The 26,493-nt window shown below is 45.9% G+C and overlaps 1 protein-coding gene across 1 annotated transcript in view; it reads left to right on the top strand.

Annotated features, from left to right (window-relative positions):
• The first annotated feature begins 4,400 nt into the window (after positions 1-4,400).
• STX8 (syntaxin 8) overlaps positions 4,401-26,493 on the top strand; it is a 109,631-nt gene continuing 87,538 nt past the window's right edge. The window contains exons 1-6 of the mRNA XM_059828247.1: positions 4,401-4,417; positions 4,980-5,079; positions 8,602-8,696; positions 10,421-10,531; positions 20,619-20,743; positions 22,178-22,270. Of these exons, the coding sequence (XP_059684230.1) occupies positions 4,401-4,417; positions 4,980-5,079; positions 8,602-8,696; positions 10,421-10,531; positions 20,619-20,743; positions 22,178-22,270 (541 nt within the window). The remainder of the gene's footprint in view (positions 4,418-4,979; positions 5,080-8,601; positions 8,697-10,420; positions 10,532-20,618; positions 20,744-22,177; positions 22,271-26,493) is intronic.

The following is a 26,493-nucleotide window of genomic DNA, read 5'->3' as shown; positions in this document are numbered from 1 at the left end:
CAACCGCTCTGTGCGCCCTTAGGGACGCTTTTTGGGGGTGGGTGCGCCAGGGCTGTGCCAGCTGTGTTTGCGGCACTTCTTTAGCACTGACTGGCAAAACCACCGGGGGAAATTCGGGGCGATGCAGATGTGCACCCCACAGCGCCCCGTGCCGCCTACGTACACAGTTGCTCAGCGGGAACACAAAATGTGATCGGTGCAGGCACAGCTCTGGTGCTTCAGCGTTTCCAATCTGTCTCCTCTTTGAAACGATTGTTATTGATTGACTTTTACCTCAAAACGCTTTGCAGAATTACAAACCGTACGTTGTACTTACAGGCAAAAGAGCTGAGTTGGAGGAAAAGTATGTTCCAACAGCTGAAAAATGCTCCCAGCAACATCGCACCGATCTGACATTGCTGCCGGGGGAACTCACAGTTCAGGCTGCACTTAAAAGTGGGCATTTTTATAGGCATCTTAAAATTTTTAAAGATTTTTTTTTGCCTTAAAAAATATGATTTTTTCTCCTGTGATAACAGCAACTGCGGGTCGTTCCTGCCTTGCCTCCCTGCCTGTGGGTCTGCAGGGTCCACCTGCACCTGCAGCGCATCCCTGAGCATCCGCCAGCACCGCTGCTCTCGGGGCGTCTGCTGCCGAGCAAGAGCGGTCCCTCTGCAGACCCTCTCCTTTCTGGATGAAGCACCTCCTCCGTGATGTGCCAAAATCTGACGGGAGCAGCACGGCTGTCCTGTCATCCCTCTCCTCCCTTTGCTCCCGGCAAGCTGGGAGCCCAAGGAAGTGGGGGCGAGGGGCTGTGTCAGCCAAGGGTCCCCCAGAGTGCCGTGCTGGGTGGGTGGGAGGCGAGGGGCTGTTCTGCAGCGGGAGGCTCCTACTCTGCACCCAGAGCCTGTCTGTGTGCTCGACGGGCGGCTCTGCTCCACACGCCGCATCCGAAGGTGCAGTTGACGGCCCCTAGCTCTGCTCCTGGGGCTCCTGGGGGTTCCCATGCTGCACCCCGCTCCGGTTCCCAGTGCCGAGGGGTTGTTTATTCTCCCTCCAACTCAAACCCTTTTGCCCAGGCTCTTACAGCAGCGGGTCCTGCTGCCTTTCCCCAGGACCTTGCTAGCTGCCTTCTCCTCATTTGCTTTTTCTAGGGCAGCAGATGCTTCTCCCTGCCAGACTGAAGCAGCTCTGAATCCTCCCGCAGCCCCCCGTCCATCTGCCTGCTCCCCAGCAGACGCTCCGCTCCGCACCGAGACGGGAGATGGAAGTGAATTAGGGACGTCATGAGATGGATCATCGCTTCATGCATTTTTAATGGTGAAAAAATTAAATATGTAGAGGCCGTGCTGGCTCCGGACGAGCAGCACAGCTGAAGGCCATAAATGTTTCATGCTAACTGCCTGCGAGAGGAGCCAGCCCCATTCGGATGTGCAAAGAGGGCTGGTGAGAAGAGCCGTCACCCCGGGGACGGAGCCCGCGCTGGGGTGCTGCCAGGGCCAGTGGGGCTCCCCCAGCCGCCCCTCGCCGCTTCACTTTGTGCCCGGGACACTGCTGGCATGTGGGTCCTCCTCAGCTGCGGCTTCACAGTCGTTATCGTGGCATGCCACAGCAGTGCGGTCGCAGCCCCGTATTATAAGGGCAATAAGACATCGCTATCAGTGCCTCGCTGCTGCTTTTCAGGCACCCATACTGACGTTCGTATCTGCATTGCGCTGTGTCATCAATTGCACCCAAAAAAAAGAGGAAAGGCCAAATCCTGGCGGTGTGGGAAAGGCTCTTTGGGCCGGGACGGAGGCTGCTGCAAAAGCAAGGGCCTGCGCCCGTTGGCCACTTAATCCAGAGCCCTTTGCAGCCAAAATATTGACAGTGTCAACACCGTCCAGCGTCATGGTGGCTTCCTGGCAGCCCAGCCCTGCCCGCAGGGGGACAGGGGCGGGGGAGACAAGGACATTGTGGTGGGCAGGGGAGGGCAGGGCAGGCAGTGACTGTCACTTGGAGATGGGCAGGGACAGGGGATGGGGCTGAGTATTTGGAGAAGGGAAGTGGCAGCTGCCTTAAGGAAGGGAAAGGCAGGAGCCAGGCGTGGGGAGGTGTCGGGGTGCTGCAGGGGCACTGTGGGGCTGTTTTAAAGCAGCCCTTGAACATGAGGAGCTGCAGCCCAGAGTGGGAAAGGGACAGGGTGACCCGCTGCTCGGCCTTGGGTTCATGTGGCGGCAGGGAGGGGAGGAAGGAGGGAGGGAAAGAAGGAAGGAAGGAGAGAGGAAGCAGGGAGGATGGAGGGAGGAACAAGGGAGGAAGGAGAGAGGAAGAAGAAAGGAAGGAAGAAGGAGGGAGGAAGAAGAAAGGAGGGAGGGGAAAAGAAGGAGGGAGGAAGAAGAAAGGAGGGAGGGGAAAAGAAGGAGGGAGGGGAAAAGAAGGAAGAGGGAAGGAAGGAGGGGGGAGAGGAAGGAGGAAGGGGAAAGGAAGGAGGAAGGGGAAAGGAAGGAGGAAGGAAGGAGGCAAGGAGGGAGGAGGATGGGAGGAGGAGGGAGGGAGGAAGGGAGGAGGAGGGAGGGAGGAAGGGAGGAGGAGGGAGGGAGGAAGGGAGGAAGTAAGGAAGGAAAGAGGAAGGGAAGAAGGAGGAGGAAGAAAGGAGGAAAGGAGGGAGAATGAAGGAGGAAAGGAGGGAGGAGGAAGGGAGGGAGGAGGAACGGAGGGAGAGGGAAGGGAGGGGAAGAGGAAGGGAGGGAGGAGGAGGGCGGGTGTGCTGCAGAGAGGTGCTGCCCAGGGCGTACAGCCCTCTGGGAAGACGCAGCACCAGGGTACATCCCACGCAGTGCTGGATGGTGCATCTCAGGGCTCGGTCCCAGGAGTGACCCCGCTGGGGCGTCAGGCATGGAGGCTCCTCATCCTCTTCTGTTACGCTGGTATTTAACGCTGGTGCAAAAGCCCTGAAAAACAGAAAAGCAACTTTTTCCATAAAAGACTCCACTCTGTTCTTAACTTGCGAATCCCTGTGGTGGATCCTAGTGTGTGATGGGGATAACACTGTTGGGATGCAGATCATTGATTCCTGCTTCCCAGCACTTGTCCGGTCCCTCCAGACTTCACTGCTCAGAAATAAACTGCTCTGACACTCAGAGCTGTTATTTCACAGAATTACAGAGGCCAGGAGAATTGCCTGAGCACTGAGCAGCTGGTCCTTTTGTTTGGCTGGACCTTTACATCTTCCAGTGTATTTTGTGCTTCTCTTGAAGATGAAAAAGGGCTCCTGGAAAATCAGGAAGAAGCAACGGGCTTGGACACGGTTTTGCTCCTGACCCAAGCATCTTTCTGCCATTCCCAGGTGCCCGAGGGCACAGGGATACCCTGGGGGATGCTGGCTGTGTCCCTGCGCTTTCTCTGCCTCCTGGTTTTCTCAGTCCTGGTTGTTCTCCAACCCGCCGTACCGAAGCTCCCCAGGCAGAGTTTTGGCTGAAGGTTTCCCTGTTGCCATCTATCAAGGGTGCTTATAGCTGTACATTTTAATCCAGACCATAATGTTATTACCACAATAGCAATATACAGGTGCCCCGACGGCATCAAGGCACCTGAGTGGGGTGCAAGCTGCATGCAAGAGACCGTCGGTGCCCTGAGGAGCTGCTGCTGAGTTCAAAGCTCGCCATCAACATGCAAAATTGAAAATATAAAGGTTTTCCTTCTTCCTCAGCAGCAAAGGCTGGAGGCATGCGACACCGCGGGCCCGGCCTGATGCACAAGCCTCATCGCTCCCTGTGCCGCAGCGTCGCTAAGTGCCTGCTGCAAAAATCCCAAATCCCCCCTGGGCTTTAGGAAAAGCATCAAATACTCTGGGGGTCCCAGTAGCACCCCAAGAGATTGGAGAGGTTTCCAAGGGGGCCCTGGCTGCAGATGAAACGCGATGCTATGGAGGTACGGCCAGTGGAGGAGAGGGCTGGGGACGAGGGGTTTCAGTTGCCCCACGCTTGTGAGGGCTCTACCCCTCCTTCCTGGCCTGCGCTGGCCTCGGCCCACGGCGTGGGCAGCCGAACCCAGCGCCAGGGCTGAGTGGGCAGCTGGGGGCTGGCAGCAGCCCCATCTCTGCTACCATGTCTGGCAGCTCTGGGGAAAGGCCAGCGGGGCCCTGCCAGTGCCCGGGGCGAGGCCCCCACCGCACAGACACAGTGGGAGGGCCAGGGCAGAGCTGGGGACAGCCATGGGTCTGCACTGTGCCCCTCTGCACCATGAACTGTGCACCCTGCACCTCACACCTCGGCACCCGCTTCCCTCACCCCGCTTCCCTCACCCCGCTTCCCTCACCCCGCTTCCCGCTTCCCGCCCCTCCGCCCGGCGCCTGCGCACGGCGGGGTTTGGGCCTCGGCGGGCGCCGTCGTCAGCTGACCCGAGCCGGAAGCGCGCGGCTCTTCCGGGCGGCGGTGGCGATGGCTCCGGACCCCTGGTGAGCGCCGGGCCGGGGCGGCTCCGGGCGCGGGTACCCCGGGCTGGGCGCGCTTCTTCCGCCCTCCCACTCCCTACTCCGGGGCTCCCGGGCCCGCCCTAGGAGTGCTCGGCCGCCCGCGGGCGCTGCGAGCTGGGCCCGAGCCTCCCTGGGCCCAGTAGCGTGCAGGCCCGCCGCTACCATGGGGCCGGTGCCGCTGTGCCGGGAGAGCGGCGCTCGTTGGCGGCCGCGGGAGACCCGTCAGCGGGCGGCTGCGAGCGGCGGGGCCAGGGCGGGGGCTGCGCCACAGAGCCTCGGGCTGCGCGCCGCCAGGCCTCGCTCCGGGCCGTTTGGCGGGGGGGTACCTTTCCCTACAGGGCCCTTTTTTCCCCCCCAAAAAGCTACTTTTAGGTAAATCTAAAAAGCAGTTATTTACGTGCCGCTGGCTTTTTCGCCCGCTGCGATAAATCGCACGCGGTTTCTGGGCAAAGCGAGGCCAAAGGGCGGTAATAAAGGCTGGGGGGTTGAAGGCGCCGGGCGGGGGGCCGTGGCGGGGGGCTCAGCTGCCGCCTCCCCTTCGCAGGCTCTCGCTGTACGATGCCACTTGCCAGATCGCCCAGGAGATCGCTGAGAAAATCCAGGAGCGTAACCGGTACCAAAGGAACGGCGAGAGTTCGGCCAAGGTACTCCTCTACCAACAGCTCTGGGGTCTGTGAACGTGGGTGTTTTTAGCTGGAGTTTGCTTTTAACTCTCTACTGGTTAAGCATTAAATTTGCAGGAGTCAGATGTCTCTGGGAAGCTGCGAGTCCTGAATTTCCTGCCACTCTGGCTGCGGAGGGACGTGGATGCCGCCTGGGAGGGTGCGTTAGGCAAGTGTCACGGCAGGGAAGGGGGTGACGCCCCACCGCCTGCCTCACTCCAGGGACCAGGCGGTGTCAGGTCATCCGTGCTGCCAGCTGGGCATCTGCCGAGTCAAAGTTATGTTTAATGGTAGGAGTGTAATAAAAGTAGTATGTTCTTTGAGATTTCCGTGAAGAAAACAAGAATACAATTTCTAAATTAATGGTAGCTTTTCAGCGTCACAAAAATAATCTTGGATTTAACGGTAACGGATCTTTTATGCATGCAATAGTGCTGGTTTTACAGAAGGAGAAAAGGAGAAGCCCTGGGAGCGTTGAGCACGTGCTGCTGAGTGCTCAGGGCGGTCGCTGCCAGGAACAGAACTGTTTTCAGAGACTATGAATCAAAGAGATGTTGGGATGCTCCTCAGCTTCTGTGTATGCCTTTCTGTGTAAATATTGAACTGATATTTTTTCCCCGCAAGGCTGGCTTGCTTCCTTTCTGTAGTGGCTGTAGATCAGGTGAAATATGAATTTTGCAGCCTTTTTTAGCTACATTTCTAACAAGATATAAGACCAGAGTTAAATATGAATGAGAAGTTAGAGCTTACCCAGGAATATTATATTCGCCACCTTTTCACACTTCCTGTTTAAAAAAATAAAAAGGTTCTCAGAGGGCTGCTTTCTTTAGCACTAAAAGCCTCGTCCTTTCCTTCAAGAAGCGTAGGCGCCTGCTTGATCACACACCCGAGGGATCCTGCCGTTAACTTCTCCCTTGACTGCGTTAAGATGGAAAGGCGTGCAAGCCCTTGAGTTAGTCTTTTGTAATAATTTGCATAATTAAAAAACACTGAATGATTTATTTTGTAGACTCTGCCCCTCTTTATAGCAGGGTTGTAATGTGATGCATGATCACTGAATCTTCTTCTCCAGTCTCTTTGCTGATAGCTTTTTAAAATAAAATGTCATTTTTGAAACGTTTCCTTTGAAGAAATGTTGAAGAAAACTGTAGGCTTTGTGCAGTAATCAGTGCTTTTTAATGAATGACTCAAATTTGGCATGAATTGAAAAGAGGTTTTGAAGGCCCAAATAAGTGGGATTTGAGAAATACTTTCTCTAGCTGGAGAATTGAGAGGAGTGTTTAGAGGTGGTGATTAAACTCCCTGCTTTCCAGATGATGAAGTATTAGAAATCGTACACGTATACTCAAGAATAGCAGACTAATAAAAAGGTTGCTGCTTAATCCATCTGTGTTTATAGAGGACAAAGTTCTCTATTTGCATCACTGCAATCTGTGACGCGTTCCAAAAAACCCCAACAAAACGTTGTATTAGTGTTGGTTGAAGCCTTTCTCCTGGGTTGTGTTTTATGGAAACATTGCATGGTTGACTTATTTCTTCATAAAATCATTTGTTCCATGCCCTGTGTTTTCCAAGCGCAGCTTCCCTTTAATCCATTAACAGTTAAAGATGAATATTTGGCAGTGTTTGATTCTACTATAAACAAGTTTCCAACAATGTGAGGATTGTTTTCATAACAGAAATGCATGTTGAGAAATCCACAGCTGAGCAGTCATATATTCTATGACTCCTGAATGTTTTAACGGAGAAAAAGTCTTTGTACAATATTTCCCTGGTAGGGAGAATGCAAACAAGTTTTTATTTTTATAGTGTTTTGCCATTAGTGTGGCTAAAAAAAACTTACTGCTTATTGCTGAGCAAAAAATAGAGCATAAAATTTAAAATGGAAAAAAACCTCAAACCTGTAGGGAGAGATTTTATGCCAGCACTTACCGTCTGTGAAGTCTGCTCTATTGAGCTGGTCTTAAAACTTCCATTGCTTTCTTTTTTTTCTTTCTTTAATAGAAGTGAAATCTTTTGTTATAGCACCGCAGCTTCTGGCCAGAGTAGCAGAGGGTGTGTGTATGTTAGGTGACTTTCTTGGACGTGTATACCTTTACATTACTTTGCTGTTCTGGGCTGATTAAATGCAGCATTCTTCACCTGGACGTGAGTGCAGGAAATGTATATGTGAAATGAAAAGACCTTTTATTACCTAATTGCAGAGCTAGAGGTTATGCAGTGGCTTGAACTTCCCTAGAAGCATTTATACCCCATCCTGGCTTTGGAAACGTTGCCGTAGTATTCAGTGGCTTTGGGTCTGAAGGTGGATTTTACAGCCCCCTGCTCGGCTGTGTACTCTCAAGGCTGCCTCTGTGTGGCTGCATCTGCTTTCTCTCGTTGTATTTGGTAGTGTTTGAGGACAAGTCTCGCTAAATCAGAGGTTTAAACTTCTGATGCTATCAGGTGATTTTTTGGGAACTCCTGCTCCATCCCTGTGCAGGTACCGAGTGCGGTTCAGCTCTAGAGAGGATCCTTGCAGCACGGCGACCGTTCAGTGAGACTTTGCTGTCTGGCTGCTGCCTCTGTGTCTTCGAGAAGGCAGGAATGAGAGTCACAGCAAATACTCCTCTGTTACTAGCTCATCACACAGAGCATCTGAGGTTGCTAACCATTATAACCCACAGCGGGGCTAATATCTTGTAAACAAGAAGCACATAAAGTCTTGATGAGGATGACTCTTACAGTTAATTGCAGTTACAATGTTTTTCCCTAGTATGTTCTACAAAACTGGAATGAAAAATTACATTTAAGGAGGAAAAACCCAGAGGATAATGTCAGTCTGACTTGGGAACGGGTGGGGTGAGAGGAGGATTCCCGCAAACCTCGGGCTTGCTTGGAGCAGGGAAGAATGTGAACGACTTAACTACATTTTTAGTAAGAACAGACACATCTGAATCTTGGGCAGGTCAGTTGTGAGAGAGGATCGGGAGTCATAGGTACTGCTGAGAAGGGAAATGGAGGAAATCTGAATTTCTTTGGGATCTTTAGCTTAAACTCTGGAGGAGTTCAGTGCTACTGAACCTGTAGCAACCTTCCCTTTAATCCTGGGAGCTGTGAAAGAAACCTGGTGGCAGAAGAAGCTGGCGCCTGTATTTGTGTTAAAGATCAGAGGAAAGAACTGGAAAACTAACTGGAAAATATTAAAATGTGCTGAAATATTTTGCCCATATAAAAGAATGTGTTTATAAAGACTTGAAAGAAAGCTCTCCATATTAAACAGCACTAATGCATTAGAATTGTGTTTGCAAAACTAGTACTATTTGTCTCATTATTTTGTAAGCAGTCCAGACTGGTTAACTGTATCATTCCCTTTGTAGCTCTGAAGCCGGCTTTCTTGGTTTAGAACAGAGTCCTTCACACCAGTGTAGCTGAAGTTAAATATCTTTTCACCTGCATGTAGTAGTATTAAATTTTATGAAATATAACTTAGACTGAATAAAAAATATCTTTCTTTCCCTTCAGCTCAATGTGATTATCAGATCGTCGCTGCAGAATCTCAGAGAGAAGATCGATCAGCTGAAGGACTTACTGCTTCGCGCTGTATCAACACGCCAAATGTATCTGTATAAACATCAACTCACTGACCTCTCTGTATTGTGGGAGAGAGTGGAAAAATATGCTATAATTGGTCTGCCACGCAGTCAGGGTTTTTCCCTTGTTCCATTTTTAGAAGACTTTGTCACCAGAACTTCGTCCGTGCTGCTGTTTAATATTTTCATAGCAGCTGTAGTGCAGGAAGAGTTGGGAGCCTGGGCATCTCTGGTATGGTGGGCATGAGGCTGGCTTTGGTTCCGTTTGTGTTAGAAGCTTAGCAAGATGGTCTGAATAATCTCAGAGCTGCCATTGTCTTGCCTGTCCACTGTGCCGACACTGCTGATTGAGCGGCTGGTTTGTGAGCTGAGATCACTCGACTAGCAGAAAATTGGCTCATCTATTCTTTTCTCTTGGCTCAGTTGCTGGTGCAGGAGTGCCGGTGCTTGCAAAAAGGAAGGATGAAGCCGTGTTCAGGGTGTGGGCAGGGATGTGGCAGCCCTGACTTGGACTGACTTACGGAGCAATGGAACTGCATCTTCAGAATGATGTCAAAACACTTTAAAATATGCCTTGGAAAGAAATCACAGGTTTTCTTCCAGGAGCATTACCCTGTGGCCTGGCTTGGATTTGCTTCTCTTTCCATATGCTGGGATAGTCAGGCTTAAGGAGCCAAAGTACTACGTCCGTCTTCCTGAAGATACCCAGCAGCAATCTGATTTAATGAATGAATGTTTAATTTCAAGCTTACTATAGCAGAAATCCCTTCTAAGCACGGGCCCCCTGAGTGCTGTGCTGGTGGCCAGGGGTAAAACTTTCCTGTCCAGTGAGTGCTTGAGAGCAGGTGAATGCTCTGGCAGTGGCAGAAAACGTACACAAATCGGTTCAGCTATTGTATAATCTACTGAACTTGGGAGAGAGCTAGTAGTCCTTCAAAATGTCACTAAGATTAATTTAAAAAAGCAAACACATATCCCCTGTCGAAGCCGCAGCACTTCAGGGCATCTTGTCTTCCAGAGATACTGCATGAATTGTTTTTCTGCTGCATCAGTGGCTATCGGGGTGTTCTGCTGATGAATTGCAAATGGAAACAGATGCTCAAAGTAAATTTTTGGTTTTTCGCTGGTCACTTGGCTGGGAGCTACTCACCTGGTCTGTGTTATGAGCCTCCACTGAAATAAGATGTGAAGTATCCTACTGATTTCAGAAGCTCTATTCTCTTTGGGCCTGCCCCATTTATATCGTAACAGTATAAGCTGGACCTCTTTTAAGAAGACTCATCCTTCCCTGGGCCTAACCTGTGCAGTACTGCTATACATTGTCAATGTTATGGAAGAGATCAACTGCAAAAGGCTTCTTAGTAATCAATGAAAGAAGAATTACGTTGGATTTTGGAGGGGGAAATGCTATTCTTAATACTTATGCTAATCTGGCAGTAAATAGCCATCTAGTTCTCTTACTGCTTTGAGATGATGACCTGAAGATCACTCTGTGGTCACTGTATGAAACTTTCTTTGAGATGTGTAAACTTAACAAACACATTTAGAATAACAGCAGATTTCATTCAGAAACACGTGACCTAGCCTTCTCTTAGATGTTACAGCCTTTTCTTGACTTAAAGTAGTTACTCTAGTTAATTTTGATCAGGAGGTCTGATTTATTTTAAGAATGTGTAACAGGTATTATTTTATATAATAAAATCAAAGTTTTTCAGTGTTTTGAAGTTTGGTCCTTAACCAAGTATCATCAGCACGCAGCTGGAGGGAGACAGGAGGCAGAATTTGGTGGATGACCTTCTCACACGACAGAAACAACTTCAGGCATCTTACAAGAATGAAGGCACAGAACCAGATGTGATAAGGTATGGCATTGTCACCTCAAATGAACAATGTGATTTGTGCTTTGAGTATGTCTGAAGGTAACGTTAAATGCATCCACTGAACTAATTTACCTCTACATGTAGCAAACTGCAGTTTCATTTGCTTAGAAATCGTGTGCTTTTTTTTAGTGACAGTATCATATATGTCTATAAAGCTGAGGAGGATGAGGGAATGGGGAGTTGCTTGGAAGAGGTAATAGCTGACTAAGTGATCTAGTAGAGTCAGTCACTGAGTTGGACTGATGGGTGCCACCATACAAGGTCTACGTGAATTGTTGGAAAGAAAACTGTCAGGCTGAGGCTTATGCCTCAGACAGCCCCCGTGATCATATTGTGCAGCAGTCAGCAGGGGCCTTCAAATGGAATACATTTTAATTTCCATTTTGGTGTGTCCTTCACAGTTGGGAAAAATAATTACGGTTAACAGCCTTCAAGTTGTGCTCTCCTCATGCGGTTCTCGTGTAACCCCCTTCTAGTGGAAGGAGTTAATTTGTCATCTCCTGCAGGTTCTTAGAAAGAATCCATCCCCGGTGGTCTCTGTTTGAGCGGGAAGAAAGGCAGAGCCTTTACTTGAAGTGTGACATTCAGACCTCTTGCCTGAGTTAATAAATTATTAGTAGTACATAAGCTGGGTTTGGTGGGAGTCACACAGGTGCTGTGTCCATAACATACAAACCATGTTAGGCATAGACTTGGTACATAATTATATAAAAAGACGTCTTTTACTGTGGATATTGTAATCCTGCAAACTCAATGTGCAGTGGGATAAGGAAGGATGGGTTGTTTCTGGTGCTTTGTTAATGGCCTTTTGAATTTTACCCATTTCCAGTTAGGTCAGCACCAGCTTTTGCCTATGGAATTCCACTTGCAAGTATTTGCTCCCCTTGGCTGTACTTCAGACTTTTTGGTAGCTTCAGTTTCTGCTATGAGCATGCATGTGTCTTGCTGAGGAGCTCCTTGCAGCTACTCTATATCCAGAAGCTTTTACGTCTCACTAAAATAACGAGTTAAAACTGCTTGCTGAGCAGCAGGATTGAGAGATTCTTGTGGATTTGTTACTCTTCTTTCCTTTCCCAATTCAAATAGCATAACGCACCCTCCCTTTTCTCTTTGTTCCTCCTCTTTCCCCCTGTGTTTTCAGTGACATCCCCACTGGTGGAGAGAGAGTATCCTGGGTTCAGCCTGGAGCTCTACATGTGCTACAGATGGTCTAAAGGCTCTGCTAACAAGGCTCTGTCTCTTCTGCCTCTTCATCTGTGTTGTAAAAGTTGATTTTTCTTTGAGACTCCTTTTTCTTTCAATGTGTTTGAACTGCCCAATGAATCAATTGCTGGAGGAGAAAAGGGATAGCAATAAATGAGTCTTGTTCCTAAGCTGGTAGCCAGGCTACAGCAGCAAATGAAGCTGCCATTTCCTCCTTCCTCTGCAAGCAAATGGGTAGTAGATCTGCCGCCACAGCACAGGATTGGGTCTGTGGTACGTCAGAATTGAAGTGGCATGTGTTGAGGGACAACTTCAGAAGCATCCTCGTGATTCACTGAGTGATATGCTTTGATCTCTATTAGCCTTGAGCCAACAGTCATGCAAAAAAAAGAAAAGCCTCGCTATCAGAGAGTCTGACCTGTCTCCTGACCCCGTGCAGGTCACTAAATACAGCTCTGTGTGAGGGTTACCATTTTGGCTGAATTTCAGCGCAGGTAACTGCATTTGCCCTTTCTAATTTTTCTTTTGTAGATTCAGATAATCTTCTGTCCTGCAAAATGGCACAGAAGAGAAGTGGAGCTGCAGTCTCTGAGTTTGCAGAGCTTGCTATATTTCCATGGTCACTGAAACTAGTTTTGAGTGTAGACTGTAATTGGTAAAACTTAGTTGTAAAGCCTCATATTTTTAAAAAAGTGAATATACATTCTCAGAAGTTTTATATGAATCACAGCCGTTGAGCCCAGGCACCTATTTTGTTGATGTGTGGGAAGTTTTAATGCAGCATGCGCAGACTCCTTAGGCTGGCTGCGGGTCACGCAGGGCGCTGTGCTCTGCCCTGTAAGCCCTGCACAGTGCTGCATGTGTGGTCTGGGTCGTACGATGTGGCTGAGCAGAGCTTCCCCACCTCTGCTGACCCGTGGGGTAGTGAGATCTGCCTCTGAAAAGTGCAACTGTACTTCTCCAATATGGACATGCGATAGAAGTACCTATTTTTAAAAATTTTTAGCTTGTGCTTCTAAGTGGCAGGCATTTTCTAATGCACTGTATTCATTGGACCTTTTCTGTACCAGATACACAGCGATGCATTTAATACATGCACATGTAAAGTTACTTGTGGGAAGAAGAGTGTTAGAGCCCCCCTGAGAAAGTTTCTCACCTTTTTGCAATACGTCAGCCCTCAGTCTTAGAACAGAACAAAACTTCATATGCTCTTAACTCCTCATACGTTTGAAGAAATACGTGAGCCTTTTTGCTGATGTTCTTTGAGAACCAGTCCCTCTTCAGTGCTGTGCTCTTGAAAAAGGCAGAGACAGTTTTGAAGCTATTGTATAGTAAAAAATTGGGTACCGATGTGAGCCTTGTGTCCTACCGTAATTGTTGAAAATAAGATTTTTTTTTTTTCCTAGCTTGTTTACTTTGTGTATCTTGGAACAGGTATTAACTGATAGTTTTCTGTATTTGGGTGCGTGGTCATGTTTCGTGAGGGTCTGTTCAGTAACATGGTGTAGAGGTTGGGTTCTGCTTGCTTTTGTTCCCTGGTGTGGTGTTTGGTACAGCCAAAGCACGTGTTTCACTGTGTGGCTTGTCTTTGCGTAACCAGAGGTTGTCAATGCAACACCTGCTGCGGACGGTAAAACTGTAGACTTTGATCGAATCTGTTAATTGTTCTAGGCTAGGCGTTCTCCAGAGTGCAGTGCAAATCTGGTTGATGCCTTGGTGCTGGCTTTTACCTCTATCGCCGAGTCAACTGAAACGTGTAGAATAGCAAGCAAGCAGAATGTCTGTGGGGACTGACGATGTGAGAAGGCTCTTGTGTGTCGCATGCTCTGAGCAGTCCATAAACTGACCTGACCTTCTGAAGTGTGGCCGTCCCTGCTGTGGCAGGGCAGCCTTGGCACGTTACTGCTGTGGAGCAGGCAGAGGGCGAGGATTCAACCTAGAGCTGCCCTGGCGTGAAGGTGTCGAGGCAGACAGGAGGAAAATATAAAAATCCCATGATAATTTCAAGCTCCGTTAGAAATGATCAGGGAAACCGGTATTTTCCAGCACAAGATAACATCAGAGACAGTATTTATTTGCTAGTGTTGCAAGGCTTGAAGTTTTATAGTTCTCTTTTAACTTCTTTAATTAAAAATGGGTAAAACTATGCCAACTATTCTCTGCCTGGTGAATTCACACCCCTTCCATATTCTCCCTTGTAGGTCTTGTTTTCAGTGGTGCGGGCAGAGACGTAGCCAGGGCCTGAATCTTGTGCCAGTAAGTCAAACCTTTCTCTCTTGCCTGAGCCTGGCCCGCAGGTAGGTCAGTAGGGAAGGAGCTTGTCTCCCTTGCCTGCCATACTGCTTGTAGAGACAAAAGACCACGGCTTCTGGTGGGGTTAAGCTGCTATTTACAGCGCCGTGTTTCTCTAAAATTGTTGCAGACTTCTGGAACAGCCTGCTTTAGATTTCAGTAGGTGGCAAAGGCCACTCTTCATTGTGTCTGAAGTCTGAAAGTCAGCTTTTCCCACTGCATTAGAAAAATCAGCACATGTTGTTTGATTAAGTTCTAGCAGTGACACTTTTCTCTGGTTTTGTATTGGTTTTCCGTATCTAATCCATCTCTGATGTGACAGCACACATTTTCAGAAGTCTTTTTCTTTCCAGCAGTCATTCCTTTCATTAACCTTCTTGCACCACTGATCACATATTTATTGTCCCCATGGCCTATAACTGTGAAGGTTTTACTAGAATTAATCTTCGTTTATATTTGGTCACCATTCAGTGAGTTTTACATCCTTTGAAAACTGCTGTAAAGCTATTTCTGATTGTGAAGTACAGTGGCCTTAATGCTCTTAGTATTTATCCTAACTGACAACTTGGGCCAGCACACAGGGCAGGACACTACATTACTTTGGTATAGCATTAGTTTACCTTCCGGCGTTGTCACCCTTAATTAAGATGCAACTGGAGTTTTCCAGGGGAAAGGTGGTGCTGTTTACGTGACTCTGCTTGAGCAGGGTCAGTTAATTTTTCTTTAATTGGTTTTCAATAGGCAATTTCAGTATCTTCTCCCCTCTTTTCTCCTTGGAAAGAGATCTGTGCAGGTTATTATTATTGAGAATTTAATGGGGCAGAAAAACCCATGGTTTCACGCTGTTTGAAAGGCAGAAGTGGAAAAAGCAACCAGAAACATTGACTTTCTGGAAATCACATATCAAACTTTTGTGAGTCTTTAAACTTTTTGTTTAGACAAAACTTTTTGTGGAGACAAAGGAATCAAGAATATTCCTCCTCCTGTCAGACCAGGTAGTCAGTATGTTAGAAGTATATGTCAATCATGAGTGAATAAATAAATTAACATGCCTTTCTTGATTTCTCCTTGAATTTCTCAAAAATACAGAAAACTTTTTTGATAGCTGTGGGACAAAAAGCACCTTAACTAATGGCTACCCTGGATAAATTTTAGAAGAGTCCCTATTCTTTTTTTCTTTGGTGGGGGTTACCATTTTGTTCTGTTTAATACTCTTCTGTCAGATGTAAGGTATTTTGGTCTTAATCCAAACAGGCATTTTGCCTAATGCCAAATAGGCATCGAGTGCCCGACTTTAATCGATAAGCCATTAGGTGCTTAAATGCTTTTGTGAATCTGGCTGTTGTTTATGGAGGAGCAAATGCTCTTTGGAAAATAAGATTAAAAATAGTTGTTTAGATGCCTTTAAAACTCCTTCCTGCTTTCCTTCCTCCCTACCAGTTACTGTTGGAAGCCCTCCTGGTTGCAGCTATGGTGTTCTGACACAGGATGTGATTAGCCTTCTGTCTAGGAGATCGATGGAAAGGGTGGAAGAAGAGGTGAACTGTCTATCCAGAAACCCACGCTTGAGAACATCTGAGGCTTGAGTCGTAAGATTGAGTCATAAGATCAAATCTAGGGGCTGGGGCAGGATTTTCCAGGATTAATGTGTCTTTGGCTGTGTAGTCACGAGCCAATGTGGTCGTAATTGTCTCAACACCCTCCTCATCCACTAAACTGTGTCTCTGTACTCGGGTCATCTCCCGTTGTAGCACTTGTCACCTGGAAGCGCTCTGTAGGTTACAGCCTGTGCAGACATGAGTGCGTCCTCATGCAAGCAGCAGGTATGGCGCCTGTTAAAACCTGAGGGTTGTTGTGCCCGTCCCAAATTTAAGGAAGATTCCAGTAAGATAGTGAAGTCTTCTTGGTTTGGTCTGTGTTCAAGGGACAGTTAGCATCTCTCGTCTTCCAGAGCATACCAGAGGTTCCTTAAGGACCTTGCTGAAGTCAGGACTGTCGTTATGGGAAAACTGTATATACTTGCATTTATAAGGAATAGCAAAGAAAGGATACTTAAACACAACAGAAAAAAGTGAGTCAAACCCCGTAATTTTAGGCATTGTGCTTCAGGTTGTGCCTGCATGCCTGTTAGTAAGGCTTATTGCTCATTAGCCTCAGGAAAAAATGTCAGTAGGAGGGCAGCTTTCAAGGCTGAGCTCTGTGCTTTATGTTTTGCCTCCTAAGTTTGCTCAAAACTACCTGAAGTTTCCTGCCCAAGGTTGTTTCTGTACCAGCAGTGTCACTGTGGTATTCTGGCGTGGGCGTGCTGGGTCTGTAGCGAGAACAAATGCCAAGCTGAGACCTGTTTGGAGGCTCATGTTCCTGTTGCTTGTGACCAGGCAGGCTTCAGCCGCCGCGCGGAGGGCAAACGTTCAGGCGTGAACTTAGTGCTGCGTCTTGTCCCAAAAGTAGCCCTCTGAATGGCACCGAGGGGGGAGTCTATGGCCTCGGGTGCAGAGGTGCAAGTTGCAGGTGATGGAGTTGTTCGTCATTTTGTGAACGGGACTAGTCTCACAGGAGCAGATTTGTCCCTTTGCCTTTTCTCTGGATGTAATTATGCAAGATGCAGCTTCTTTCTAGAAAGAATTCTCCTTTCTTATAATTCTCTCGTTCCTGAGGAGCACAAGTGGGCTGTAGTGGTGCAACTGTTTCGATGAGGACTATATAAGCTGTTTTATAATACATTTAGCATTGTGCTATGTCCAATCTTGCATAGAAAGTAAGGGATGGTGTAGAAAGAAGATAGTAATATTTGATAGCACGATTAATCTCTGATGGAAATGTTTATTGTGGTGTATATTTTGAGGGTTTGCATAGGAAAGCAAGATTGCTGTGAAATAAAATGTGAGTGGAAATGTTGTTATAAAGGTAACCTTCCCTGGGGATGCTTACCCTGTGTAGGGGTACCTCCTCTGCGTAGTTCCTTGCCACAGCCCCACCGCCCAGACACCCAGCATTTTGAGCGGATGCGTTATTCCAAGATAAGTGTGCCTGTACAACTGTTCGAACATGCTTCCAGCTTGTTGCTTGCCTTGTGCTACTTTTCCACGGGCACCTGCTGTCCTGTACAAGCACGAGGTGGTTGGGAGCCGCTTGTTCTGCAGCGCAAAGCTGCCGTGCCTGTGTTGTGGGTAGGGATTAGTGATCCTGGAGGTGCTGCGAAGTAGCTGTGTTCTGCAAATCGGCTGTCCGGCATCCCGTGTGGCAGCTGGCTTGGGGAGCTTCCAGTTGTTGAAGCCAGTGGGACCAGTTAATTGAACCGCAGGTGAGTGGTGTCAAGAGCAACACGGCATTGCCTTGAACATGAGATATGCTGCTCTTGGTTCTTGTGCTGGTGGAGCTGGGGAAGTCCTCTGCCAGCTGCAGGGAATGCTGCCCCTTCTGTAGGCTTCCCATCGGGAGTGGTTCTTGTGAGGAAGTCTCCACCTGGGAAGGTATCTGGAGGGGATTTGGAAGTGCCTCTGCTCTAGTGGCTTCTCCCGGGTTTTTTGGAGGGGGAGAGAGCTTTTGTTTCTTATATTAAAATTACACTTGTTTTATTTACTCGCTTGGAGCTTCCTAAAACACACTGCCTGCCAGAGTGAGCAATTAAATCGTAAGTGAGAGAATACCCCTGCTTCTTTGCCATTGCCTTGGAGATTGACCTGTGAGACCAAGCCGAGGTGCCCTGGGCACTTCAAAGAGCCCCACTGTACAACTGTATCGTTAAGGGAATGTTCAAGTGATCATGCAACCAATTGTCATATGACCCAGGTTTTGTTTAAAATTCAGTCTTGCTGATCAGTCTTCTAAAGCCGTAAGCCTTGATGTGTGGCCTTGGTCTAAAGTAAGTGCTGGTTGACTAATCTAAGTTACTTGGGAAGTTTTATAAGAATTATCAGTGAAACAATGCCTTCTGGAAGATAAGCCCTCCCTTGTTAAGCAGTGACATAGCTCCCTGATTTTAAACCCCATCATCTTTTATACTTGGGCGCATTGCTAAGCCTCGTAATTAGTTAAATCTGCTCCTATAATCAAAAGCTATCCACACACTCCACTGCTCTGTGACGGTTTCAAAGATTTACGTGATTAACTTGGCGGAGGCAGTGGGTGGCTAATTGGATAAGCTTTAATCTTCACACCAGCAAAGCGAAACATGGTAAGATCAGAGGAAGTAGGAAGTTATGCTGTGTTGTGTGGGAAGGTAGTTACCAAACATGTCAAAAAGATTATTGTAACGAGCAGACCAGTTGTCATGACCCAACCTACAAGAATAGGGCAGATTATTAGGGGGGAGGGAGAGAGCGAGTGGTGCAAATTATTTCAAATTTGCTTGCCTTGGCTTTTTTTTTAATAGGCAGAAATATTTGGGCTCTTTTTAGCAAGCAAAGAGCTTCATGTTCCATTTGCTTTATTTAAGTGATTTTGTCAGCTGTTGTTGACGCTAGATTTTGTGTGCTTGCTAACTGAACTGCTGAACTGTGTGGACTGTAATGATCCTTGCATCTTCAGGAGCGTAATGCTTCCCTTGTGTTTAGGTTTCTGAACCTGGTAGCAGTTGTTGTGAGACTAGAAAACATGAGTGTATGTAATCCCCCAAAGCAATGAAGAAAGCTACGTGATGTGTAAAACCGTATTTAAGGTGTGTGTATTTTTGTCTAATCAAGCCTGATTGCCTACCTCGATAAACACATGTAAGTTTTAATGGAGGTGCAAAGGGCTGGAATACAGAAGAATCCCAGCTCCTCTCTTTCAGGTGTTGCCCGTACGGCCCGCTGGCCCTTGGCACAGCGGGACAGTCTGGGTTCTGCTCTGGAGTGGTGGTCCAGCGTCATCAAGGTAGTTCAGTGAGATGTTGTGATTTACAGCAAGTGCTTTTTAGTCCTGTAACAAAAATTTTTTTTTTTTTGATTCTGAGAAATTCATTACCTTGAGATGAAGTTGAATGAATATGTTGAAATTTTAAGTGCGAAGTAGTTAAGTGTTCTCGAATTTAACTGGCTGTGAAGGCCATATGAAGGGTGTAGTGCGCTGCACACAGATGAGGGCGTATGTGCCTGTAATTTATGGATGCCCCAAAACTCACGTGGTGGAAATTAATTATTTTTCAGCAGTGTTGATTCATCTCATGGCCAGGAGATGTCTCTAGTTCACCATAATTCCTCAAGCATCTCCTGGACACAAGTTCTGGATTTTGCTTGAATACGCTTGCTGTAAGACTTCAGTCATCCCTCGGCGGAGCTGGAGCTGAACCCCGTATCGGCCGGGTGCGTTAACTCGTCCTAGCTCCACTGCTACTTGTGCAGAGTTAACTTCTTTTGATACAGGGTTTTGACCATAAAATGATTTTGAGCATATGTGTGTACCATACAGCATTGCAGTATATCTCACAGAGAAGGGACCTGGACTCAATTTAAAAAAAAAAAAAAAAAAAAAAAAAAAGGTCTTAGTGTAATTAAAAAATTTTGAAAATTTGAGAGATCCTAAAAATGCTCTCTGTTCTTGTTGTGTTTGTGGAAGTGCTTTGGGAAAGAACAGGGCAAAGGTAAAATGAAAATAAAATACAGAGTTTAAAAAAAGCAAAGCAGAAAGCAAAAACTCTGACTTCTGTACTGCCCTTGAGGAACTGATCTTATGATGAGTCTTACCCCAAATCTGAGTTGCAGTTTTGGGTTCAAGTGGCTCACAGTCTGTCATATAATGTTTTTCTTGTAGGAGAAACCAATGAAAAGCTGAAAGGCAGAAACCAGAAATCTGGTATTGAGAAAAATATTTAAGTGGCATTTCATTTTACTACTTAAATTTATGTGCTCTGGACATGAAAAACTTGTTTTCCGTTGTGACCAGGGAAGTGTCTATAATGCGAACAACCTCAAGTCATAATTCTTTTAAAAGAAAACCCATACTTGATTACTCTTTCATTTACGAGTGTGTGTGCCTGGCTGCTTGTTCATGTTGACACCAGACTGGGAAATGCAGGAGAGTAACTGTGTAACTTCCATCTGCAGTTTCTGAAATGCAGAAATGTTCCCTTTTAGGGTTGGCCAGGATTGCAGAAAATCAGTAGTCTCATCTGATTTGCATCCGTATTAATGTGTTGATCCTTTTACTATGGGAAGCTTTCAGGCTGTACCTCAGTGTTTTTATAAGTTTGCGTTTTGATCACATAGCAAATACATGAATAGTATGTGTATTCCCAGTAACCCTGTTCTTTTTGTGGCAGTTTGGAATGCTGTGTGTTCTACACGCGAACAATATTTAACGTGTCTACATTATACAATGTATGGTATACATTTCACCATCTAGCTTAATTGTTCACTGCAATATTAATTCTCGCCCTGCTTTACCACTACTAGGCAGTGTTACAGAGCCTGTGAGGTGTATTTGTTATCGGAGATCATCAGATTCTTTTTGGCTAATTTCTTCTATGATTGTAGAGAATCATATGGAGTGTGACAAATGCTTACACTTCCATCTCTGCCAGCCAGTCTTGCAAGCGCAAATTATACGATGAGCGGGTTTTGTGTTGAAAATTATTTACTGAAGTTATTTTCAGATCTAGCCTAATGACGGGAGGGGTCAAACGAGGTGTAACCAACCCGTGGCTCTTGGAAGAATCTGAGGAAACCAGAGGGCTTGGCTTTGACGATCTCAGGCAGCAGCAGCGAAGGATCATAGAAGGTACAAGAGTCTTTCTGTTTTTTATAAGCCTCACTAGGACTCTGAGAGGAGCCCTTATTAGAAAGTCAATACAATAAGCTGTACTGAAGTTTTATTGTCTGGAGATTTCAAACATAATAGTTCCAGGTAGTTGTTTTCGGTATTTGCAGGAGCAGTATTGTGCTTGCAATATTCTTAACTGGAAGCATCTTCTTAAATCAAATTTTCAAAGACCTTACAGGGCATCCCTGGTTTTGACCATATTCATGGTTTTGGTTTGCAGTGGAGATCTCATTAATTGCACTGAGTGTAGTGGTACTACTGCTGTGCTTCAGGCTGGAGTGCGTTACATGTATTGTTGAATTGGAACGAGGTAAGAATTAACTAATCTAAAAAGGGTCTTTTGGATTTTGGCCCTCAGCATCCGTAAGGAATCTCTAACTCTGGAAGTGTTGGAGAACCTCAGCCTGAGGACATCAGGTGGTTAATGAGGTAATTTCTATGCAATTAAAGTATTGAAAGTGGTCAAATTAAATCAGTCTCCAGATAAGGCCCGCGTCAGTCTGCATGTGAAACAACATTTATAGCTACAATTCAGGAGAATGGTGTGAACTCTGTTTGGATGGTCCAGGAGAAACCTCAAGCTCCGGTTTTTGGTGACCCCACAGGTATCCCTTGGTGGGGCTGAAAGAGGTATTGGGGGCCAGACCTTCATCCTCTTGATGGGAAGGGGGTTCTGGGCATCCTGTACAATTTTTGGCTCCCGGACAGCAGCTGGCTGGCAGTCTCGCTCTGTGCAGCATCGCTTCTTGTTCTGCTTCTTGACTACTTTGGGCAAGGAGAGCTGCATGTTTTGTTTAAGGTGCTTACTAAGGACTGCGTGGTGCCTGCAAACTGGAATAGCAGAGGTGATACGGATCTTAATAAAGGTGTGTCTGCAGAGCTGATGGGAACATGTCAAACTTTAGCTGCCCCCACTGTCCCCCCTCTGTCTCAGGCTCTCGTCCATGCACTCTGTATCCTCTTACAGCTTTAAAAATCTATTTGAATTCTTTGGTGTTTGCATCACCTGTTTGTCTTTTATTCATGTTAAAAGTTTCTTGGAAAATTTAAAAAGGCTAATCAGGGATCGCTATGCATATGCCAGAAAATCTCCTGCATTTATGATTGAGTAACAGCTGAATGTTGAATTCTTGGATTATTTTTTTTTTTTGGGACCCTCAGCTAAATGTCCCAGCCAGAGCAGACAAATTAATTACCCATCATTCACATTATTTTAAGAGTGCTGTTGCCATAAGGATTCATTTTCATGTTGTGTTGATGTATTTTTCTTAGTACATTTTAACTCTTTAAGCACAGAGTAGATCTTTTTCTTCACTTCTGCATCTTTTGTGGTACATAGCCTGACATATCAGCAACTTTTTTCATGTAATTTTATATATTTTTCTGGTGCAGAGCAAGATGCTGGACTCGATGCTCTTTCTTCAATCATATCCCGTCAAAAGCAAATGGGGCAGGAAATTGGGAATGAGCTGGATGAACAGAATGGTAAGAACAAGATTCATAGAGACTCATTTTTCATTTTTATGTAAAATTATGATTTATTTTTTCTTCACTCTTCATACAACTGCACTGCTTTTTGCCCGCAAAGTAACAAGACAATACTGTAAAGGTTTATGTACGAACAAGCACTACAGATTCTATCCGTTTGTGACCTAGTTGTTTTATTGTGTTCCACTACATACCCTGGTGTGTATGTACAATGTACAATACTTGGTATATTTTTATCAAGTCTGCCTTTTGAAAGAAAAGATTGGTGTTTATTTGTACAGAGTACAAAATTAATTTTGTACTTGATCTTTTGCATTTTTCAGTTTTATGACAGTTGTTATGGTAAGCTTTTATGTGTTTCTGGGTTTCACTTGAGTGTTCTTATACTGTGTCTTTCCTTATTAACTAAATGGAAAAGTCTTCAGCCAGTGATTAAAGGAGAAGCATTGTATTGTTTGCTACAAATGATTTGGATTTTGAAGGTTTCGTGGCATGGAATGTAGGACTGAATTAAGTGCAATACTGAACTAGAAGAGTACCTGTTTTCTTTAAAATGAGCCAGTATCCAAATGGTGGAATTGCTCTCCTGTTAAATATGCTTTGTTACTCACTTAGTTGTTCGCATGACATAAACTGTCCCTAGGAGAGCAGATCCTCCAGTCTTTCTGACTTTTTTATTTCTTACAATATGGTAATAGTTCAATTAGAGCCGTGGAACCCTGCCAGCTTTCTCCCTTGCACAAAGGCTTGAGCCATATGGTTTATCCTTGGGTTGTGTTGTACTTAACCACTGAGAAGGTAAATGTCCTTTTACTTGCTAATAAATGATACGCTTAAATCGGCTTCTTCCTGGACCTGTATTTTTTCCCCTTGTATTTCTCTGCATGTCTGCTCAGAGTGAGAGGGTTCCCATATTAACAATCGCGTAACATGAAGTACTACTTGGGAGCTCTGTTTCAAATGAGAGTGAAGTAAAAGGACGGCTTTCTCATGTTTGCCTTGCATACATGGCTAAATCCAGGAGGGATATGAAATGTCTAGGAAATGTCTTTGTTTATTAATCTTAAGGTTGTTAAGAAACGGTTTGCGCAGCTGGGAGAAACTATGCTTAGTGGTCTTGTCATATTTTGACCCTCTGCTTCATGTGAGTAAAGACATTTTCAATTAGAAATCTCGGTTTCATAAGTTTCATCTATTAACTGTTGTTTAAAAAGTCATATTAATTGCTTTTTTTGCTCTAAATAGAAAACAGGTGGGAAGCATGAGCGTGTTTACTAATTCTCTGTGAAACCTTAGTCTCTCATCAGGAAAATAAACGATCTGTGTCCCATTTCCCTCTGTTGGGGGCAGGGGAAGGTTCCCCAAATCCTTATGTTTTTGGGACCCTGAAGGTAAAGTGTATTGTACCATCGCGTTTCTGCGTGACCATGCCAGACTGTTTCTACCAATGAAGCCTTGAAACATCTGTGAAATTGGGAATGCATTTAACCCTCCTTTTTACAAATAATGCAGATAATGCCAGTTTTGTTTGTTTTACAGATAGTTACGAAGCCTAGAGCAAAATTCTTAATGTTTTCATGTGAGCTCTTTTCTGAGCTACAGGCAACTCTCCCTCAAAAGATGGAAACTTTCCCAAGTGCTCAGAGTAAGAAGTGGTGAGGATTGCCTGTTGCTGACTGTGGGCCAGATCCTGGGGGAAGAGAAAACGCTGATTTGCCTCTGCTTCTCACTGTCCTAGAATCACGAGAATAAAACCTGCCAGCCATGTAGAGTGTGTCGTTCGTAGATCTTTAAGCGGTCTGAAAAAGCAGGGGGATAGTCTGACTCTTACGGCCGGGGGACCAGATCACTCACACTTGGCTTCATCACTACCGAGCAAGTGGAACTCCCATATTTTCTCTGACTTTATGCAATCCCTTGGTTTTTTTGTGGACACAGGGTGATATGGTTGGGCGTTTCGTTGCCACTGGCGCTCCGGAAAAGCTGAAATCCCTAGCAATATTTTCCAGGGGCTACTTTCCCTTTACGCATCTTATTTTATGCCCTGTGCTTAACTACCTACAGACTTCTCAGGCTCTCTGCCAATCTTGTGTCACTTTTACATGGTCAGGTTGATGAGGATAACTGCCCTGTAATTTCCCCTTACTCGGAATCTTTCCTTCCTAGTGCTGAGTGATAATGGCATCGTCTGTATTGTGGAGAGGCAGGGGAAGTTCATCTTCATTAAGTGCTGCATCAGTATTTCTTTTTACTCGAATCAAATTTTCCATCAAATTGCCCGTTTCTGCGGGAAGCTTGACTTCAGCTTCCCTGAACTGCTTTGGACATTCCCACCTCTGCAACTAATTAGATGCCTTTAGCTTGTTCTGGTGTTAAGATAAAATATTGCTTAATTCAGAAGTAGCTGGTAATGTCTGATAGTTAATGAAACAGACTTTAGGGAGCTGTGTAACTGTACTTATTTCCCAGACAACCTTTTATTCAGGCGTGCTTTTTTCTTTCCCTGGCAGCTCAGGCTCTCTGTTCAGCTGAGATATTTGCACTTTCCAGCTCCTCGAGGTGGCCCGAGGCACTTTCCCTGGAGTGCCGGTTGGTGTAGCTGTGCATTTGCAGATGCACAAGTATTGGAGGCATCCCGATTAATTATGCAAAGTTTACTTCTTGAGTAGAGTTGGTACGTGTAAATTCTTTTGTGTTTGTTAAATGACTGAAAAATGATTAAACTTCGCTTTTAGAAGGGTAGTTACTTGGCGGTGTCTATTTTTACTTCACTGGTGGGCTGACAGGCAGTGCCGAGGAGTAATGTTCAAGGTTTGTAAGAGGGCGTCCTGCAAGCGGGGCCGGCTGCGGTGGTTGCTGTGCTCCAGAAGAGTCGGTCCTTCTCCTCGAGCAGGCTGGGTGACGCCAGCCTCGCTTAGCTCTGCGTCCCTGCAGCGCCCGTCTTTCGGCCGATCTCTCCGAGCTTCCTCCGTAGGCAGCAGACACCAGCAGGGATTGCTCAGGTGTGATCCCTCCGGCCTGCCTGACGCGTCCGCCTCGGGGCAGGGCACAGCGTGTCCCAGAAAAACCTGGTTTTCCCCACCAATCGATCGTAAGGCGAGCCTGGGCTCCGATGGAGGTAGCTGCTTGGCAGACATCTGCCCTGAGCAGATGAGTCCCGTCCTTTGATTTGGTTGTGATGCATCCAAGTTTTAATTGGAGTCTCATGTCGTTCTTTACTCAGATTTTCAGTATAACTCTGTCCTTGAGATTTTATGGCTCTGCTCAAAGTCTATGGTCCTTTTCAAACCTCCTGAGCGTAGTTATTTTGCACTGATGAGCAAAGTAGAAGCAGGGTACCAGGAGACATTGTTTTTTTCCAGCCTCAAGAGTCTGCTAGCAGTGGGAGAGATGGGGGATTAGCAAAAGAATTTTCCCATCATTAATTCCAAATTTGGCCCCAGAAAACTTGCTGTAATCCTTTCATCTGTTACATTAAAAATAAATAAAGAAAGAAAATAGTGTAAATGGCCTCTGGCCCTGTTGATGAGGCAATCTAATCTAGTGCAATAATTTTGGAAGAATGCTTTCAGAAATTCTGAATGCTGTTTGTCTTACCCTTATAGAGATGTTGTTTTCCCATTGTGGCATGCTTGCATGAGAATATAGTACTCTGTGACGGAAGGTAAATATTGGTAGCTTACAAAATTTGTAGTGTTTGGCATTTTTACCATGTTGCTCTCCGTTTGGTATACACCATGGAAGATGGATTCTTTTGCTTCCAGCTCCTTTAAAACTTATGTCAGAGCATAAATATGTTCATAAATAGATAAGCTGCAAAACCAGACCACTGTTGACATCCTTTTACTGGTCGAGAGAATGCTGTATACAGAGTGAATATCCAGGACGTTCTTAACCAAAATGGCTCATTTTAAGTAAGCAATCTGTCATAATGATGCTTTAATTACATGGTTATGTAACATTTTTAATTTCTTGTAAAACCCAAATTTCTAAAACAAACCAAAAACTGAAGCATTATGTATTTTATTTTAATAGCTTTGTAAACAAAAGGTTGCTGTGTCACCTGTGGCCGTAGTGGATGGCACACAGGCCTCCGAGGTGGACTCAGCTCAGCCTTTCATTTGGTGCCAGTTGAATGGTCAAAGCCTGTGACTTGCCCGGTATACGATTTTTGTTAACCTGACACGCTCCCATCAAAATGCAATTTAGAGGCTCCACCT

The sequence above is a fragment of the Gavia stellata genome, chromosome 22 (genome assembly GCF_030936135.1).
Source record: "Gavia stellata isolate bGavSte3 chromosome 22, bGavSte3.hap2, whole genome shotgun sequence".
NCBI classification, from domain to species: Eukaryota; Metazoa; Chordata; class Aves; order Gaviiformes; family Gaviidae; genus Gavia; species Gavia stellata.
Note: the sequence above shows the minus strand (reverse complement) of the source record. Positions and strands in the feature narration are given on the sequence as shown.